Genomic DNA, 20,608 nt, shown 5'->3' with positions numbered 1-20,608 from the left:
TACTGTTGTGGTGTATCTTTTCTCCTTTTCTCCTTGCACAGTAAGGATTCTTCATGTTTCATCCACAACAGTTCGGACAGGGATAGGCTTCCTACTTTAGGCTACAGTAAGAAGCCTGAGGGTGAGGAATGCTTTGAGGGCTTGAGAATTAAATAAAAGAGGGAGTGTTTTGGCTGATGTCCTCTAACCCCGATCATAAACATCCTCAACTTTCTTCAGTTAACATTTCTCACGACTCCCCTAGCCAACATCACATTGACAAATGCACACATAGGCCTACACACATGGTTGTAAACATAATGTGCTTTCTTCTTGACAACCGCTGATTATAAGGTCTATCACTCAGCATGCATTTACTGGAACAATTTATTGTACTAAAAACTAGATTAGGCTACAAAGGCTATATCAGTTGTGAAGAGGGGAGTTATAAGAATTGTGTAAGTTGGTTAACGAGTTCGTCTGGGTTCACCCTAATCAAATAAACGAATTCTTCAGCAAGGTGTGTGTTTTGTTTAGTCCGCCAGAGGGCGACGTTTAGGTAGGCCTAAATAATGTTGTGGTTCTCCGCCGCCAGGGCGAGGCGCTGCTGTCCTGATACAGGAAGTAGGCGTTACCATAGAACAATGGTAGAAGCTATCAACAACATTAGCAGTTCGAAGAAGGCGGTGAGAGTGGAGGGAAGTTCAAATGTTAGTTCTAATACTTGTAAATTACAGTGGATAGATGAAAGCATGTTAAATATCTCGACATACATTCTTGAAGTACGATGCAAAGCTGTTTTAAATGTAACTGGTGGAAAATTAAAGTTTTGCCAGGTAATGTGAATGTTATCATCACTTAAACTCATTGCTTTTTAGCACTGCAATTAGAAGGACGTCTAACGTTAGCTCGTTGGTCAGGTCAGAAACGTGATTAACATTATTGAGTATAACAATCGGCTCTTTGTAGAATTAAGTACTGCTGCATTGAACGTTAAGACTACACTGTTACACATAGTGGCTTCCAAGCAATAATAGGTAACATTAAGATCATGTTTGTTGTTTCACTCATTCAAAACTCCCCTCACCTGGCTGTAACGTTAGCTACTTAATTTAGCTAGCATTATTAATCAAATATTGTGACGCTATTGTAACGTAACATAAAGCTGGTATGAATCTAGACATGTTGTCTTACATTGCAGTGTTGATTTTCAATCTGATTTAGCTCTTGTGAAACGTGTGCAACATGACTATGCTGCAACGTCCGTTAGCTGGCTTTAGCGACCCGGACAGCCAGCCTGCCCTTCCTCCGGGCCCTACGGCCACGGGCCACGCTATTCCGCTCAGGAAATGCCCGGAGCTCGACCTCTCCATCACTTCCACCCCGGAACGTCCTCCTGCAGACTCCGGAATCTTGCGCAGGATTAGGGGTTCTAAACAGCAAGCCAGACAGGTGAGAGGCATGCTACAATTCTGTGAAAACAGATGCTCGTTTTGAAGAGCTGTTAACTTGAAACAGCTACTATGGTACTGCAGTTACAAGGATACAAGATACAAGGAAGTTTATTGTCACATGCATATAGTTACTGGAAGTAAGAAATGCAGTGAAATTATGTCTGGTGTCTAGATTAAGTGGCAAGGGCTGCATAAGAAAGGTGAGGGAGGATTGGAATTGGGGGGGGGGCACCAACAAGGAGCAGTTGTGCAGTAAACTTCCATCAGAGTGAAAGGGCACTTTTAAGTGACAGGCATGTGTGCTTGCATGACATATCTATCTTGATGTGAGTGTATTTGAGTTCAGTTGTACACAACTTTAATTGAACTGAGATCCACTAAGTGAATTATCTGTTGTCTTTTCCATATTATATATTGTACTGTTGGATGGTTGCTGACTGTACTTTTATCATTGAGCTGTTGCTGCTATGTATCTATGAACTTTAGGTGCACTTTGACATTGGCCCCAAGGCAAAGGCTGTAAGTGTACACAGAGGATGTTCTGTAGCGGAGACCCCTGATGGTGCTGTGATCCAAGAGCCAAGCTTCCCTCGTCCTGCAGCTCTGAAACCTGCTGGCAGTGAGAGAAAAGGTGAAGGGACATCTGGCACTCTTCACTGTCCTCATATACTGTACTCTGCTAATGAAACTCTTCAACACACACTTGACCTCACCACCCTGCAGTCACACACAGCCCCCCTCCCCCCTTTCTTCTCTCTGTCACTTTTTCTCCTGATGTCATTCCAGGCATCCGTTCCCATCACTACACTGTTTAAAGGAGAAATTCGGTGTGATATTGACCTAAAGTGTGTTGAAACATGATACCGAGTGTGAACTTTTGTCTCATAGCTCATCTCGGCTTGTCCCATGCACTCTGAAATCTGGCTCTAGTTAGCCGATGCTACCAACAGGTTTTCAATGGGGGGGCATCGGTCTAGCCATGCAAATAAATCACTGTTTTACACCATTTACGAGGCTCAAAGTAGCTCCACACTTCATTGGTAGACTTCCGAGGGCCCTGACATTTAAAACGAGACATTGAGAACTTTGAAAAAGCACTGGTAGTTTATTTACAAGACGATTTATACAGACAGTACCTTCAGGCAGTTTACCGTTCGCCGCCATCTTGAATTTAGTCACGATAAGTCAAGCAACGAGTACGAATGTACAGGTATGATAAGGGATCAGATTCCAAAAATAATCTGATCCCTTATCATACCTGTTCATTCGTAGTACTCGTCGCTCGACTTACGCTTTCGGGAAATGCAACTTGGAACCAAAAATACAAAAAAAATAAAAATAAAATTGAACGTTACCACTGAGAGACAAATCCTGTCACGCATTGAACATAACATGTCTGGGCCTGTCCACACGAGGCTGGGATTTTTGAAACCGGTAAAGTTTTTATTTTTATTGATTTGGCCATTGATTTTTTTTAACTGCCGGCCTGCCCTTGCCGTGTGCAGAGTAACACCGGCATTTCCGGTGACAACATAATAATAATAATAATAATAATAATAATAATAATAATACATTTTATTTTATTTAGAGTGCCTTTCATGTCACCCAAGGTCACTTCACAAATAAACAAAAACAAAAAGGTTGTAGAAATTATAGTCATCTCAAAAAAAATAAAAGTAAAAGTCAGTCAGTCCTTAAGCCATCTTGAAGAGATATGTTTTAAGTCTGTTTTTAAAGTCAGTAATTGAGTCACAGTGTTTGTAGTCTGGCAGTGAATTCCACAGCTTGGGGGCGATGTAGCTGAAAGCCCTCTCTCCCAGTGTGCTGAGGTTCACACTAGGGACATGCAGTAGGCCTGCTGAGGAGGATCTCAGTGAGCGGGCAGGGGTGTAGACTTCTAGGGAGGTAGGGAGGTAGGTGGGGGTATAATTGTGTAGGGCCTTGTATTCCAGGAGTACGACTTGTAAATGTATTATGTAGGCAACTGGAAGCCAGTGCAGTTGCATCAGCAATGGTGTTACATAACTAGTGGATTTGGAGCCTATAATAATCCTTGCTGCAGAATTCTGAATCAGTTGGAGCCGATGGAGTATCTTATTAGGGATTCCAGACAAGATGGAATTACAGTAGTCAAGGGATGTCACACACATTTACAAGGACTTCTGCACTCTGCTGGGTGAGCGCTGGGCGAAGCCGTGCCATGTTCCTTAGATGGAAAAAGGCATTTCAAGACATACTGTACTGTTTATGTGTGCACTAAATGAAAGTGTATTGTCCAGCATGACACCAAGGCTCTTGACTTGGTTGGAGCAAGGGATTGTGCTGCCATCTACACAAAGGGTGAAAGGTTCCATCTTAGCAAGAGCTGATTTGGAGCCAACCACTAGCAGCTCAGTCTTACTGCTATTAAGCTTCAAGTAGTTTTGTGTCATCCAGAAGTTTATGTCATGGAGGCAGGCAGTAATTGCAGCTGGCGGTAGAGTGGCAGTGGGTTTTGTAGATAAGTAGAGCTGGGTGTCATCATCATAGCAGTGAAATTGAACACCATGTTGCCTGAGGATGGTGCCAAGTGGGAGGAAGTAGATAACAAACAACAGAGGGCCCGACACAGACCATTGGGGTATACCCCTCTTGTCACAGCACTGCTCTCAGACTTGCAACTCAGCATTTGTACATACTGTGTCCTTCCAGAGAGATAGGAGGTAAACCACTGGTGAACACTGCCCCGCACTCCGATATTGGCTAAACGTTCCAGGAGAAGATGGTGGGAGATGGTGTCAAAGGCTGCACTGAGATCAAGGAGAATCAGAATGGAAATAAGTACATCATCAGCTGCACAGAGGAGGTCATTAGTAATCTTAATCATGGCCGTTTCAGTAATGTGCATAGGACTAAATCCAGACTGGAATGGCTCGAAGAGGTCATTGTCCTTCAGGTGATCCTGGAGTTGAGTTGTCACTATCTTCTCAAGAACTTTGGAGAGAAAAGGCAAGTTGGAAATAGGCCTGTAGTTGTTAAAGTTGTCAGAATCCAATCCAGTTTTTTTCAGCATTGGTCTGACAATAGCAGTTTTAAAGGATGGTGGTACAGTGCCAGAGAGAATAGAGGTATGAAATAAGCCCCACCCCTAAACCCAGCCATCCTACTGACACTGCATGTTAGAACAAACCAAACCGTTTGTTTGTCATATTGAAATGTTTTTCTTTTCCCCATCATGATTTATGCACATGCACATGGCTAAGTTAGAAACACTGGGTAGGCTACATTAAACGTTTGCTTACTGCAACCTATGACTAACACATTTTCATTTCCCCAGTGTAACTTACTCTATACCAGATATAATGCAAAACGTAAAATCATTTCCACATAGCAGTCACAAACTGTGAAGATTAACTTTATTAGTTGAATTGAAAACTGAATTTTACATAGTCTACATATTTCGCGCAACTACTTTTGGAATGTTATTAGAGTGAATTAGAGTGAAGCCTCTGTACCGCCATGGCACCATCGACTGGCCTGGCATATACACTGCAGTGCTTTCGGTTTTACCTCTTTCTGTGGATGCAAGTTTTTTTTTTACCGGTGTTGTTAAAAGTGTGAAAACAGTAAGAAAAAATACATCGTCGTTTTTGTCTGGACATGTCTTAGTCAGTCACTGTCAGCTTTGAAGCTGTCAATCATTTGCTATGTGCGCACCATTTTCAGATTAAGGTCTATATTCTGATTATGGCAATATTGGCAATAGGTATATGGCAATCGGCATACTCTAAATAAACCAGCGACCGTGCAATAGCTGAATTTTATTCATGACCACGAACTAGGTGAAATTGGCCGGATTAGAGACACTATTGTTTTGCTTTTTATCCACTTGCTTTTTGCCAATAATTCCTGATCTATCAGCAGTGCACACAAAACCTGCTTCTTTGAGCTTGTTGCACACAATCACCATTTTAACGAATATTCCAATGCATTGATGAATTCCATGACGTTCAATCTTTCAGGTTTGAATACATAAACTGAGCTCATCTTGTGAAGTGCAAACTAGCCATATTTTTCACTATGTTGGCAAATTGTCAGTGCAACAAACCAAGCTACCACAATTCCTTGCATGTACATGCACAGACGTAATTTAATATTCCGAAAGGGGCATTTTACGAGTAATGTGTTTACATGCTTTTTATTTGGGTATCAGTTGTCGTAATATGATCTTAATCGAGATATGGCAACGGATATAAGGTGTTTACATGACTCGTACACAGTCGGAATTTTATCATTGTTGTGATTGAAACAAGAATTTGGTATGCAGGTAAATGTAACCATTCTCCCTGCAGGGAAGAAGAGGGAAAAAAGACCTGGTCTAGACAGACGTGTAGTTCCTCCTTTGGTAGAGATGGGCGATGAACAGCTCCCAGAGGGTGCCCAGCTGAACTCCACACTGGCCCTGAAGGCGGCACTGGAGAAGGTCACACTGGAGGAGTTTGATCCACAGAAGGCCGTGGAGGAGAAACTGCAGACGTCCTCACACACCAAGAACCAAATCAACACTAAAGCAGCAGAGGGTAAAGGCCCAGTGCATCATACGCACACACACACACAGTTATACATACAAGCTCACGCTGATAGTATTTGCCAACCTTCGCTCAGCACAGTGCCCTCCAGAATTATTGGCACCCTTAGTAAAGTTGACTAAAAACAGGCCAGAGCTCCAGGTTAACTTTTTGCATTGGTTGCACTGGTGCGCTTAACTTTTTTATTTAGGTGCAACCAAATTGTTCATCGCGGCACCTTTAACATCACAATTTCAAGGTCCCCTTTTTATTGCTCTCCATATACATTCCCCCCACCACCTTGACGCCATCAGTAATATTGAATACTGTGTGATCATTCACATCAGTGGTGATCCTAGTCTCTGGACTCTCGACCCTCCACACACACATTATGGCTTGTCATATGTTTCTATTTCATATTTTGGAATTCATAAACTTGATATATTTTGTTAATAACTTATAGTATTTTATGATCTTCATAAACTAAAAATATTGAGTAATTTGAATACTTCATATTCATTTTTAAAACTATTACAGTTGTCTTTAATGTTATTACAGTGGTGGTGTATAGGTTTAATTGAGTGCCTGTCACTTTAAAAAGAATGTGAAAGTAATTAGCTTTCAGTCTCACGGTTTTAGGCTATAGGAAAATGGAAAATAGTCCATTGTCCAACTTTCTCAAAACACATCCGAATTACATGATTTTGATGTCAACTCAACGTATGTACTCCCAATCATCCGTAAATTGATCTAAAGTGCATTTTACTCCGGATAATTCCTTTAAGGGGAGTTGTCCACGTTAATAGTTCTGAAATATCCTGTAATTTGATGGTAATGTCAGGTGACTGCACGTCACAGCTAGGCCTACCGTTTAAACTTCGGATCTACACATTAATTCACATCAATACGAAAATAGAAAAACTTTGACATCTGCATGTAAGCATCCCAAGTAGGCTATATACCAGACATATATAATTGTATTTATTTAAGATTAGATTGTTGATCGTGCAATATTGTTTTGCAGTGTCACTTAATAACACGTTTGAAGATAAGAAAGAAATCGAGTAAGAAAGTGAGGAAATATGTAATATGTAGGCTTAGAGTTTGACGCAGCACAGACTAAACCACATGTTCCTTTCTCTGCTTTTACCTCAGGCTCAGAGGCCTAATAAAAAATGGCCTACACAAAGATAATGGTAAACTATTCTGGCAACGTCTTGTTTCATAACTTAATTGCATTTGTGTCCGCTTTTAATCACATTATTATGACCATTAAATTTATGCTATTTTGCACGTTAAAATCTGAGTCATTACAAGTAAATACAATAAAGAATCTATGTCCCGTTGGTGACCTCAGTGAGAAGTACCTGTTAAGAAGCTCTTAGCCAATAACGAGAACTCTGGATCACTCGTAGATCTACGAATCTTTTCACGACGCTCTTAAGCTACGGTGGTTTCAGGAAAGTCAGCAAATCTTAACACGTTCGTAAGGACTTTTCGACCATTTTAGGCTTACGATGCTTTCGGGAAACCTGGCCCTGGACCGTTGCTCAGTGGTCCAAACTCCTAGCCTGACGAGCCAGACCCACATTAAAATGTAGGGTCTGGGCACTCACCGTTCGCAGTGCTCAGTCCGAGGGGCGGGATAATCGGTTGTCTTTCAAATTTCTTCTGCACGCTATTGGACAGCGCTGAGTCCCATGCGTTTTCCCAACAGTGGAGCTAGTTGGCTAGTTCAAACTTTTGCCATCTTAAAACAAGCTTAACTCGTGTCACACTGTTGGCCAACAGCAACATCCATCTTCTTTGTTTTCAAGTAGCAGGGAATTCAAGCCAAACCGTTGAAACTCTGCCATCAATCATTATGTTAAGCCCGCCTAACGACTCTACACGATTTGATTGGCCTGATAGAAGTTTAATTTTTCGAGCTCACAAGCCAACGGAGAGTTGGTAGACTAGCCCTGGAAGCAAATGTAATTTGCTGCCGCTAGGGTGCGTCTAGATTTCTAGGCTACCAAACTCCTCTTTTCACATAAAAACAGAATTTGCATTTTATTTGAATATCAGGGTGGAGAGGCACCGAATTCACCGAGTTCCTTGAAGTCCAGTTTGATGTTTTCACAGTCAGTGATGATTTGGGGTGCAATGTCATTTGCTGGTGTTGGTCCACTGTGTTTTATCAGAGTTAATGCAGCCTTCTACCAGGAGATTTAGGTGCACCATCTTCCATCTGCTGACAAGCTTTATGGAGATCCTGATTTCCTTTTCCTGCAGGACTTGACATCTGCCCACAGTGCCAAAACTGCTAGTAACTGGTTTGCTTACCATGGTATTACTGTGCTTAATTGGCCATTCAACTCATCTGACCTGAACCTATGGTTTATTATCAAGAGAAAAATTAGAGACACAAGACCCAACAATACAGATGACCGGCAGACCCAACATACAGATGACAGGTCCCTATCAAAGCAACCTGGGCTTCCATAACACTTCAGCAGTGCCACAGGCTGATTGCCTCCATACCATGCCACATTGATGCAGTAATTTGTGCAAAAGCAGCCAGAACAAGTATTGAGTGAATGAACTTTAAATGAACTATTTTAAATTAGTCAGATTAGTTCATTTCTTTTCAAAAGGTCGACATTTCTGCATTATTATCATCTTATTCTAATATTTTGAGATACTCATTTTTGGTTTTCATGAGCTGTAAGCCGTAATCATTAAGATTACAACAAAAAATGTCTTGACATATTTCACTTTATATCGAATGAATCTAGAAGATACAACTAAATTAGGGGGAAAATGAACTTTTTCACAAAATAGTCAGATTTGTCATTTTCAACATTTAATATGTTGTCTGTCCTTTTTGCAACTAAATATGAGTTTAAGAGATTTGCAGATTATTACAATCTGTTTTTATTCACATTTTACACAACGTCCCAACTTTTTCTGTTTTGCGGTTGTAGCTCCTAACTGGTGAATTTAGGAGAAACTCCTAAAAATAATGGGTGTGTCACTTGTAACTTTTTGACTAAGAATAATTCACAAAGCAATTTAGCCCTAAAAGTAGCACCTAAGTCTGGGACTGCTTAGAAGAAGTTAAGAATACTCTTAACTAACTAAGACCTATTCACAAACAATCCTATGCCGCTTTTTGTGTCATTTCACGTCGTGGTGTTTGAAATGCAATAACGCCACCAACAACAACCAAAACCATTCATTGTCAACATGTAAACTAAATGTAACGTTTCATTGTAAATCAAATTAATTATTTCTCCTCTTTGCAAATGTATGTGTCTTCATACAGATTCATTTAAAAAATTTTGCAAAGATACTGCATCAATCCCTATGTATTTTATTAGGCTACTAGGCTATTTGCTTTCCCTTATTCTTTTTCGGCTATTTTTTTCATCATCTTCCGTTCTTCACTGTACTTGTGTAGCGCACGCATTCTCAATATGAAAGACCTGTCACCTGTCACTCATCGTCATAGGGGAGATTCTTGGCATCATTCACGCTTATAATCATCAGCCAATCAAGGTGGTAATTTCAATCAAGCCTTTGTTTGCTTGAGTTGTCTTAGTACTGTAGGTCTGAGCGGCTTTGTAAATACGTTTTAAGATAAAAAAAAATTAGGTTTAGATTTAGGAGTACTCTAGCGATAAGATAAAATGCTTCGTAAATACGGCCCCAGGTCAATAAACTAAATCATATTTCCAGATCAAAACTCAATGTGTTTTTGTTAAAAAATATTTATTTCTAACATTTTTGTTTCTCAGCTTTCCTTCAAGGTTAGATTTTTCCTCATTGTTTTCATTGTGAAATTACAATAATTTTTTATTTTTTAATAACTGTTTTTAGTCAACTTCACCAGGGTGCCAATAATTCTGGAGGGCACTGTATTTAAGCATCACATTAGTGTGCTTTGTTTATGTATTTTTTGTGTGTGTGTGTGTTTTGCTCTTCAGGGTTGAATTTCCCCCATACCCAGCAGCTATACCACGGCTTGGTCAGTGTTAGTCTGTCGCACGAGCAACTTGTAAGCCATGCTCTCCGTCACAGGCCACCTCTGGCTCCACCTGTTCGTAGATATGGCAACAAGGTTGGTAAACTACACCTATTGAAAAGAAGATGGATCTATATAAGCAGGGGATGTTTTCTTGAAATGACTGTGTTTGCTATGTTTGGTAGCTTCCACAAACACCATCAGAGGCTCCTGACCTGCTTGCGTTCTACAGCCCAGGAGAGTTGCTACGCGAATCTCCTCTGTTGCCAGGCAACCAAGTGCCTTTGCCACGGCCCCGACCAAAGCCCCGCCCTGCACGTGCAACCTTTGACCTTTACCAGCAACAAAGACAGTGGGAGGCTTGACCTCACGTCCTTGTGGTAGCCTTGTAATAGTAAATACACATTAGTGTGTTTGCTCTGTGTGTGTATTTATGTATGTATGTATGTATTTGTAAATGGTATTTAATTATTAAATGACCTTAAAGGCATCCAATGCAGTTTCGTATTTTTTTTTTTTTTTTTTGCTACTGGGATCCCCCTATACAGTTGCAGACTATGTATTTTGCATAACTGTTGTAAATACTCCTTACGGCTTGCACCCTTCACCCTGGACACTGTACATGTGGATTCATTTACAAGCCCAAATAGTAGGCTGTTGCACAGTAAAGCAATTTGTGATTCTCAGGGTCGGGGGAGTACAAAGTTGCAAGGCTGGTTCTCCATAAATCAGGTAGGGTATGGCTGCTGAAGGCCTGAGTCCCTATTATTACATTTTTAATTTAGCCAGTTAGCAAGTCAGTTTGCCATCAAAAAGCTGTTATATTAAGGTCAAAAACGTGAAAGTATTTCATGTAAAAACATAGCGGTATAATGGTACATAGCACATAGCGGTGAAAATTGTGACCGCCGCTCAGTCCTGCACATTCTCTCTGCGGAAATAAATCATGCTTGTCAATTTATCTCCATCCATTTTACTTCATCCCCTACTCTTGCAACTCATGCCATATAATGTGAGTGTGTGTGTGTATTTGTGTGTTTTCTTCTGCTGTGTGTGTGTGTGTGTGTGTGTGGGGGGTCATAATAAATCAATAATAGTATAGTTTTATTGAAGACATGATGCTATCACTTCATATCAAGACCAAGGCCGTGGACTCACGCTCATACAATGACCAGGAGGAACGCCTCTCCTGGTCACCCCCTACTGTACCTCACACACAAACACTCACCCTGTCTTCTCAGTGAGGCGCTCTGAGGTGGTGAGTGAGAAAGACAACCCTCTGCTGAACGGTAAGAGCACAGCTCGTCTAATACTCCTTTCATGTTTACTCAATAGATGCGTTTCTTTATGTGAACAGGTCTAAAGTTTTCATTAGTGTATGATCTGTCACTGATTCATAATAATATTTTCAGAATTATTCTGACAATTGATACACAAATTCTGTATCTTATTTGTAAATTATGAGGTGTCATTGGAGGCTGCTAAATATTCAGATTTTAGTTTTATTTAAATGACAAAAATATGTTTCTGTTGGGTTAAATGGTGAAATGCATGCAGTTCTTTGTGCACTTGTATGTCAGTGGTCTTGCCAGGTGTAGTCAGATTAAAGAACAAGGCTGTATGCATTGTCTGTGCTCTGTGATATTGAGCTGTAATTGATCGCTTCCTCTCAACTATCCGGCTTAGGGTCAATTCGCATTGACACCCACTTACCTTAACTCTCATTAGCGTCATTCACCCACATTAACATGAACATACACACACACATACTATCTTCATTAAGGGGCTCTTGAGAGTTTGAGGCTGGATGGAGGGGGACTGGTGTGTGTCTTTGGAACATGACAGACCAGATTATGATTCAAGCCCTGTCTCAAGTCTCTTGGGTCCTCTTTATTTTTTTTTTTATTATATGTTTTTCTTTTTTGTCTTTTCTCCTCATAGTCACCTGTCTGGTATTTCCCATCCTTCACTGGATATTTGCTCACTATTGTTTACTTTTCATGTATTCTCCCATCTAGCGTCCATCTTTCATTAATCATATTTGTCACTTACTTCAGTTTTTCCACCCTAACATCGAAATACCACTCCTTTTAGCCTTCATCTCTTCTCTGAACTCTTTTGCTCACTCATATTCCTTGTTCTCTCCATTCATATGTGTGTTCATATCATTCAGATAGCATTCTGCATTCATTGTGTTTTCTTTTGTACGTGTTTCTCCCTCTCTCCCTGTAGCATGGATGTGGTGCTAGAGGGTAGTGGCTCTGGCGCAGGCTCGGGCTGTGAGGACTGCTGGAACGCCTCTGGCTGGGACTACTGGGAGGATTGGAGTCCAAGCCAGTCGCTCTTCAGCGACCTGGAGCTGGTCGTTGTGACAACGCTGTGCATTCCACTGTTGCTGCTTGGCCTCGTGGGTAACGCACTTACCATCCTGGTGGTCTGGCGCTGCCCGCAGATGAGGAGCACCACGTACCTGTATCTGAGCAGCATGGCTGTGTCAGACATCCTCATTCTCCTGCTCATGCCACTGGACTTGTACAAGGTAGGTCTTATGACATGTGCATTAGGGTGGTCCTTATTTTTAAAGTCTCCAATTGTCATCCTCTTAACCCTTTAAATTGTTCCTTTATATAAGAAAATACAGCATGCCAATTTTTATGGCAGTAACATAATAATTACTGGTAGCTCAATAGCTTTAAACTTTGAGATGTTGGTGATTTTCATAAAAACAGATCATTTGAATTGGTATTGTAACTGGCTAGTAAAAATCCAAAACAATCTCCATAAAAGCATCTAATGCACCATATATTCCTGAATATGTATTTTAGATACATATTTTAGATACATCTCAGTTTACTAAATCCAAATTAATCCATTCATGACCCGGTTTAGCAGATTTACCTTTCCTGGTGGAATCAATAAATATTTCTATTGATGATTGATTGTTTGGGTTTAGAGCACATTTTTTGGTCTTCATGAAAACATTCAAACAATTGTATCCACGGAACCCCAAATATGTGCCACAAAACTGAATAAGGAAAAGGCACCTTCACCATCCCTTGCTCAGCTTTGCTTGCAGTTGTGTTGTGTACCAAGAGCAAAATCATGGCAAAAACAAAAAGTGAAGTTTATTTGGTTGGTTCTACCATACCAAAATTAGTTGGATCAAAACTGCCATCTTAGAATGGAAGAATGGAAGATCACTGACGGATCTATCCAGACTGCAAAATGTCAACACTGGCTGCTGAGCATCAGAAATGAGGGATTGCTGAAAATTGTTTGATTGTTTGTGCTTTTTTTGAGATTGTTGTCATTGTTGTCATGTCAGTGTTTCTCTGATTTCAATAAAATGTAGTTCATTTGCAACAACTTGTAATATTACTTATCACAATAACGCTGCACAGCTTAACGTAGGCAATCTTCCACATGATTGAGCTACCTCTAAATATAATTTTTGTCAAAATGTTTGCATATTTATAATTTTGAAGTTAAAAGGAACAGTTTTCCCTTGGTCGAACCCTGGTCAAGTAGTGCTGTTAGAAACTAATGACTTTCTGCAGGCGTAATGGAACCTACTTTTATCTTGTAAATTACCCCACTAATAATGCCCTGAATGGTACGAAACTTCTAATAGTAGTACAACTATGTTCTTTATTCATAAAACGAGGCATTGAAAAGTTTGTAAGTACACCAGGAGTTTATTTAAATAACACTTGCCTGATGGATAATACTATCTGCTACTATACCGTTTCTTCAGTGATTTGGGAAAAGCCCGTAAAAGTCCTGGCAGGAAGCATGCATAAGGATGTAGATCCAGGAATGCACTAATATTTTGTTCGTAGTACCAGTTTGCAACAATTATTAGTTAACACTAAGTTGTAAACAAATATTAAAAACTGGGATATACCAAAAAACATTGATGTAATCGCTTCCTGCCAGTCATTAGTTTCTGACAGCGCTACTCGACCAGGGTTTGACCAAGGGAAAACACGTTCTGGGTGGGTGTTTGGCTCGGGGTCATGGTGCAAAGGACCCTAGGGTGAAATTACTCTGAACCATCGCTTTAAGATGCTAACATTTTGCAAAAAAAACAAATTGGACTTGATAAGGACCACCCTAATGTGCATATTGGCATATGTGGTGGATTGTACAGCATGTATTTGTAGGTTTCTTTGTGTATCTGTGTCCCTGGGTGTTTTGCAATGCATATGGGGACTAAGAGCATGGGATATATCATGGTCATTGTTCCTCTTATGCCTCAGTGTGTGTGTCTCTATATTTTCTTTTGGCATCTGAAAGCATGTGTATTTGAGTGTGCATCTTTATATTTCTGTCTATACATACAGTATCTGTTATCGATATGAGTTGTCAGGGTTCCCACATTCATGAAAATCCTAGAAATGTAATGGAGTTCTTTGAAATGAATCGTTTTAAAATGTTGTCATTGAAAATGGGTGGGAACCCTGAATTGTGTGTGTGTGTGCTCCTGATGTAAACCTATGAGTGTCCACTTGTAAAACCTGTCCATTTTCTTTGTGTATATGTGTGTTTGGGGATGCTTGAACTTATTGACCAAACTAACAACCTCTCCTCCACCACCTACCACCCACCCCCACTTAACCCCCAGCTGTGGCGCTACCGGCCGTGGTTGCTAGGCGAGGCCGTGTGCAAGCTGTCGATGTTCGCCAGCGAGTGCTGCACCTTTTCCTCCATCCTGCACATGACAGCTCTCGGGGCTGAGCGTTACCTGGCCGTCTGCTTCCCGCTGCGTGCACGCCTCCTGGTCACACGGGGCCGTGTGCGCGTGCTGCTGGCTGCCCTGTGGGTGGTGGCCTTCCTGAGTGCTGCCCCCGTGCTGGCCCTGGTGGGCGTGGAGCGTCTGGACGTGGGTGGGCTGGAGGGCGGCCTGACCGAGTGCCGCTGCACGCAGTACGCACTCACCTCGGGTCTGCTGGCCGCCATGCTGTGGTTGTCCAACCTCTACTTCCTGGTGCCACTCGGCCTGCTCTCGTTGCTCTATGGCCTCATCGCCCGGAGGCTATTCCTACGGAAACAGACTCACAGAGACCGCGGGCATCGCCAGACACTGAGGATGATGGGTGAGTGGCAGGGTGAGATGGATTGCTGCCTATGGACAGTCGCGCTACTGGAAAATTTAGGTCCTATGAATGATGATAATATTAGGCCCTCACCATAATAATAATGTTGGTCATTAAGTGCTATGGGAGGCTGTCAGCTCACTTCTAACCATATTAGGCCCCCTCAACTGCTTTTCCAGGGCCTCTGTCTATGGGATGTTGTCAGTGTTTTTTCATTAATGTTGAGTTGTCTTCGATATCATCATCATCAATCAACCGTTTTTTATTCAGGGAGAAATTGACTGAGCATCAAGCTCTTTTACAGCAATGCCCTGAGTTACAAAACATACAACAACAATAATCAAAATAACAAAACAAGAACAATAAAAAGATACAAAAGGCAAATAATAATAATAATAATAATGATAATGATCATAATAATTAAAAAATAAAATAAATAAAAATAATAATAATAATTATTATTATTAATAATTAGTAATAATAATAATAATAATAATAATAATAATAATAAATAGAAAGAAAAGAAGAAGGGGAATATGTATGTATAAATAATAATGATATAAAAGGTCTAAATATTAGTCAAAGCAAGAACATTGTACAACAGCCATATCATCAATCATACCCTTGAATTGGTCTAGTGACACAAACCTATCTAATTTGAATAATTCTTGCACTTTGTTCCATTTACTAGATGCAAAAAATGTAACAGGCTAATTTACCAAATTCAGATTTAATTTGAGGAGTTTGAAGAGATATAAAACCCTGTGAGCGTGTATTGTGGCAGATTGATTTCATGTTCAGAAGAGAATATCCTATCATAGAGGGAAGACCAGCCTACATTTTGGTATAATTTACAGTGATGAGTTATAAACCCATCTACAGTTATAAAACATAGTGAACTGTGGTAAACTGCATCAAGTGATTTCAGAGTGGAAGGGGCTGCATGCATATACACAATGTCACCATAGTCTAGGACTGACATTATATCGTTGCTTGAATAATGGTCATTGCTCTCTAAAGAGAAGCAAGACCTAATCCTGTAAAGTGCACCTAATTTACCTTTTACCTTTTTGGTGAGATCAAGCACATGTGTTCTAAATGATAGTTTGTTATCTAGCCAAATGCCCAGATATTTGTATTGAGAAACTTGCTCAATTTGTGTTCCATTTAGGGAACATGTTATAGACATCAAGGTCACACTTTCTTGATCTAGTAAAGATTATACATTTAGTTTTTGCTTCATTCAGAACCAGTTTAAGATCTTTCAAGGATTTCTGCACACAATCAAATGCACATTGAAGCTATGACACTGCTTGCTCTACAGATGGTGCATAGGCATAAAGGATTGTGTCATCTGCATAGAAATGCACTTTACAATTTTCTATTGAAGTACAGATGTCATTGATATACAATGTAAACAACAGTGGCCCCAAAATTGAGCCCTGTGGAAGACCATTATTTAGTCTCAATGGCTCTGAGGTTGATCCTGTCACATCTACCCACTGTGTTCTATTAGAGAGGTAGTCTTGAAACCATTTAAAGGAAACTTTATCTAGACCAAAAGAGGTTAGTTTTTAGTTTTTCAAGAAGTAACCTGTGATTAACAGTGTCAAAAGCCTTTGACAAGTCAATAAACAAAGATGCACAATGTTTCCTACTGTTAACAACAATAGCTATATCATTTACTACAGCCCAGATTGATAAGGAGAATATGATGACAAAAAGGAACGAATTAGAGAACAGATTGGTTTACTGGTCTAAATGAGAAGGAAGGGTTATTAGGCCTATTTGAAAATAAAATCCTCTTTTCTTCAGGACTAGTGACACTGAAATGGACTGGTGACATATCCACATTATTCAATTGATCAAATAGAGTACCACATTTCTCCATTTTCTCATTGATCACTTTAGAATCCAACATAATTTGTTGAGGAAGAGTGGTGGAAGAAACACCTTTAAGTGACTTAATCACTTTCCAGAATTTCGCTGGATTGCTACCACAGTCAGACAGATTGTTCAAATAATAGGTAGATTTAGCCCTTTTCACCAAGTAAGTGCATGTATTTCTAAAATGTCTGAAAGTTTGGCAATCTCCATCACTACCAGTGGATTTTGCCCAAGCTTTGTTTCTTTGAAAAATAATCTCACCTAGATCATGGCTAAACCAAGGGTTGCATCTATTTTTTATCCTAAATCTCTTAAAAGGGGCATGTTTATCTGCTAAGCTGTTAAAAATAGTCTGGAAGTATTCCAATGCAAGTTCAGCATCTGGAATAAGATTTAAAGAAGTTAGGTCACTGGCATGTAGATCATGTAAAAATGCCTGCTCTTCAAATCTTTTAAAAGATCTCTTATTAACATACAGAGGCCCTGATCTTTTTCTTCTCTCATCTCTAATGCAGCCCACAGGACAATGATCACTGAAATCCATTAGGAATACACAACTATGCATATAATTATTAGACTTATTGGTAAGAATAAGATCTAACAGGGATGAATGAGGCTCAGTGTGTAACACAGTGATTTATTTGCATGGCTAGCCCGATGCCGAAGCACCACTATTGAAAAAGCTGTTGGTAGCATCGGCTAACTAGCGCCAGATTTTGGAGTGCAGGGGACAAGCCGAGATGGGCTATGAGACATACGTTCACACTCGGTATCATGTTTCAATACACTTTAGGTCAATATCACACCTCCTTTAACTCATTACACACAGTTTTAAGTCATCAGCTGTTGGAGACATCCAATCTAGGTTAAGATTCCCTAAAATGACAGCTTCAGAATTATCTAGAGAAGTAAATTGCTCTGAGAGACTATGTAGTGCATCAGGATTGGCAGAGGGTGGACGGTAAACGTCCACAATAACCAGAGAACAGCCATGAGTTTTACGCTAAGTAAGGGATAGCGGCCGCCGAGGTGTCCTGTTATACGGAATTAATGGACGAGGGGCAAAAAAAGTTGCCTCCGCCCGAGTCCATTAATTCCGTATAGGCCTAACTGGACACACCTCGAAGGCCGTTATCCCGCTTATCACCCGATTGCCACTGTAAAGCAAAGGAAACACGCGGTTCTGTTTAAAAAGAAGCTCATTAGTTCAGCTTGTTGTACAACTTTCGTTGGCCCAGTTAGCTTGTATACAGTTGATTCCATTGTTGCGAAGCCTGCAACCAAAGATTCTAGAGCGCTGCAACCGTCGTTCTACTATGGTTGTTATAGTTACCATTCCTAAGCATTGATATGGAACGCTGTCCTGTTATTCAGAATTAATAGCCACCCCACCAGCCAATCAGAAAAGAGTATTTCTTCTCTCCGGGTGATAATGGCTAATAAATCAAATTGACCCGGGACAGAGGTGGATACACTTATAGAGAAGCTTAAACTGTTTCTAACATAAATAGCTACGCCACCACCCCATTTAACTCTATCAGTTATACAAATATTATAACCATAAAGGGAAATATCTGAGTCCTTAACATTGGTATTCAACCAAGTTTCTGAAATGACAATGACGTCAGGGTTGGAGTCATTAACCCACATATTTTAAATGTCCATCTGGCAAAAGGCTCCTAGCATTTATGTGAACAAAACCAAACCCTTTACATGTCTTAAAATGTTGTGACAAGTCCGATATAGGCATACCCAAAAGACGATCTCCAATGTCAGATGAGCGCTCACCAGCAAGAGTTAGTGCGCTGCCAGTTGGCATGTTTAAAAGTAGGCTACCTTTTTGTTGTTTATGTCCATTTTCGCAGATGATTCCTTTTTCTTTACACTTGTAATTGCTGGGGCAACACAAACAATGAACGAGTGGATATGTTAAGGAATAAAATATACAAATCAGAAAAATATGTAAATCAAGTTATGTAAATATTAGAAAATAATCAAACAAAAATAGGCCAAATGGAGTGGCGCATCTGGCCAGCGCCCCCGTTACTAGGCAATATAGATGATGTAATAAATTTGTCTATCACTTTTTTCACTTGATTTTCTGTATTCTATGAAATCCCATGAAGATAATTTTCCTGACCATGATCCCACAGTGCAGAATTTCTCTGAGTCTCTCCTTCTCTTTCTTTTTCAGTGGTGATAGTGGTGGCATTTGTTCTGTGTTGGCTACCCTTCCACGTTGGCCGGACCCTCTTCTCTGTTTCGGCCGACTCCAGTCCTGAGCTCTACACTGTGTCCCAGTACCTGAACCTGGTTTCCTTTGTGCTCTTCTACCTGAGCGCCGCCATCAACCCGCTTTTGTACAATACCATGTCCACCCGTTACCGAGCTTGCGTACGGTCCCTGCTTACACTGGCCAACAGCGCCACCACAGAGATCCGCCACGGGGTCCATCGAGGTCAGCTCACTCCCCAACACTCACACTCCAGCTCTCATATCTGAGGAAGAGGGGGGTAAGAGAGAGAGAGTCCTGTCCTCTCTATACTCTTACAGATATAATATAATGTCTGGTATTATATCTGTAATATGTTTATCTATCTGATGGGAAAATACACAAAATATGTTACTGTTTGCATGAGTAAGAGAGTATGTTACTGTTTGCATGGGGTGGGAATTGTACGTCTGTGTGTGTGTGTGTGTGTGTGTGTGTGTGTGTGTGTGTGCGTGCGTGCGTGCGCGATGTGCATGTGCATGTAAATGCATGCATGCATGCGTATGTATGTGTCGCGTCGTTTGGGCATGTGTGCTTGTACATGTGTGTAGATGTGAATGCGTATGTTTGCCCTCTGGGCTGCACTCACCTCTCTACCCCCAGACTCCATAACTCTGGATCATTGTCATCTCACCTAACTCTGAGCCCAGCAGTAGCAGGGACACTAAGGTACCCTAAGCCACGAAGGACACTCATTCAGTTGCACTCTGAGCCTTGTGATCAGCTTTACCCATAGCCTCGAGCCAGCATGGAGGGAAAGGGTCTCTAGTTTCCTTTCTTTGTTGTTTTTTGTTAGATGTGCTCAAGCAAAAAATACAACTTTGAGATATCTATTTGTCATATTCTAAGAAGAAAGAGCTGCTCTGATCTATTGTATTCTGTTAGTATATGTTTTAACTTGTAAGTTTATCTGTTGGTAATGTGGATTTATTCAGTCATTACTCGTAAACTAAATGTATTCTTTCTGTTTCCATAACAACAGAGTGAGAGGTAAAGATATTTTTAATATAAGGTTAATATAAAATAAATCCAGTTATAAATATTGGACTGATTTGTCATATTGCTTTTTTAAACTGAGTTTTGGGATGTTTTGCCACCAGCTTATTTTGATTTGATTTCAACATGTGTTCACTGTGAATTGTGTGTGTGAGCGAGAGAGAGATAAAGAGATAAAAGGGAGAGTGTGTGTGTGTACAGGCAAGGTAAAAATGTATTATTTTTAAAGTATGTGTATAGGTTGGAATGGATGTTTACTTGTGAAAGTAGACATAAAAGTGTGTATTTTTTACATCTGTGTGCAGTTATTTTATAACAGAATGAGTGTGATTTTAAATATTTCAGAGTACCTGGATGTTTGTCTAAGGTGG

At 40.4% G+C, this 20,608-nt stretch overlaps 2 protein-coding genes across 3 annotated transcripts; both read left to right on the top strand.

The window, feature by feature from the left end:
* Window positions 1-619: 619 nt before the first annotated feature.
* Window positions 620-10,471, top strand: ppp1r35 (protein phosphatase 1, regulatory subunit 35). 2 transcript variants are annotated; one of them, XM_048236395.1, is made up of 6 exons: window positions 620-815; window positions 1,204-1,431; window positions 1,920-2,064; window positions 5,765-5,992; window positions 9,949-10,082; window positions 10,172-10,471. In XM_048236395.1, exons 2-6 carry the CDS (start codon window positions 1,225-1,227, stop codon window positions 10,349-10,351), a joined length of 894 nt encoding a protein of 297 aa, XP_048092352.1. In that variant the 5' UTR covers window positions 620-815; window positions 1,204-1,224; the 3' UTR covers window positions 10,352-10,471. The 2 variants fall into 2 exon arrangements, with proteins under 2 accessions (XP_048092352.1, XP_048092353.1); XM_048236396.1 differs by having other exon boundaries at window positions 666-689.
* Window positions 10,472-11,104: 633 nt separating this feature from the next.
* On the top strand, window positions 11,105-20,066 carry LOC125289907 (growth hormone secretagogue receptor type 1-like). Its single transcript, XM_048237013.1, is given in 6 exon segments — window positions 11,105-11,178; window positions 12,219-12,525; window positions 14,611-15,082; window positions 19,164-19,393; window positions 19,395-19,482; window positions 20,038-20,066. Coding segments are annotated over 6 exon segments (1,200 nt in total).
* Window positions 20,067-20,608: the final 542 nt, after the last annotated feature.

Source organism: Alosa alosa, chromosome 24, assembly GCF_017589495.1.
Source record: "Alosa alosa isolate M-15738 ecotype Scorff River chromosome 24, AALO_Geno_1.1, whole genome shotgun sequence".
Lineage (NCBI taxonomy): Eukaryota > Metazoa > Chordata > Actinopteri > Clupeiformes > Clupeidae > Alosa > Alosa alosa.
This window is presented reverse-complemented; position numbering and strand designations above follow the sequence as displayed.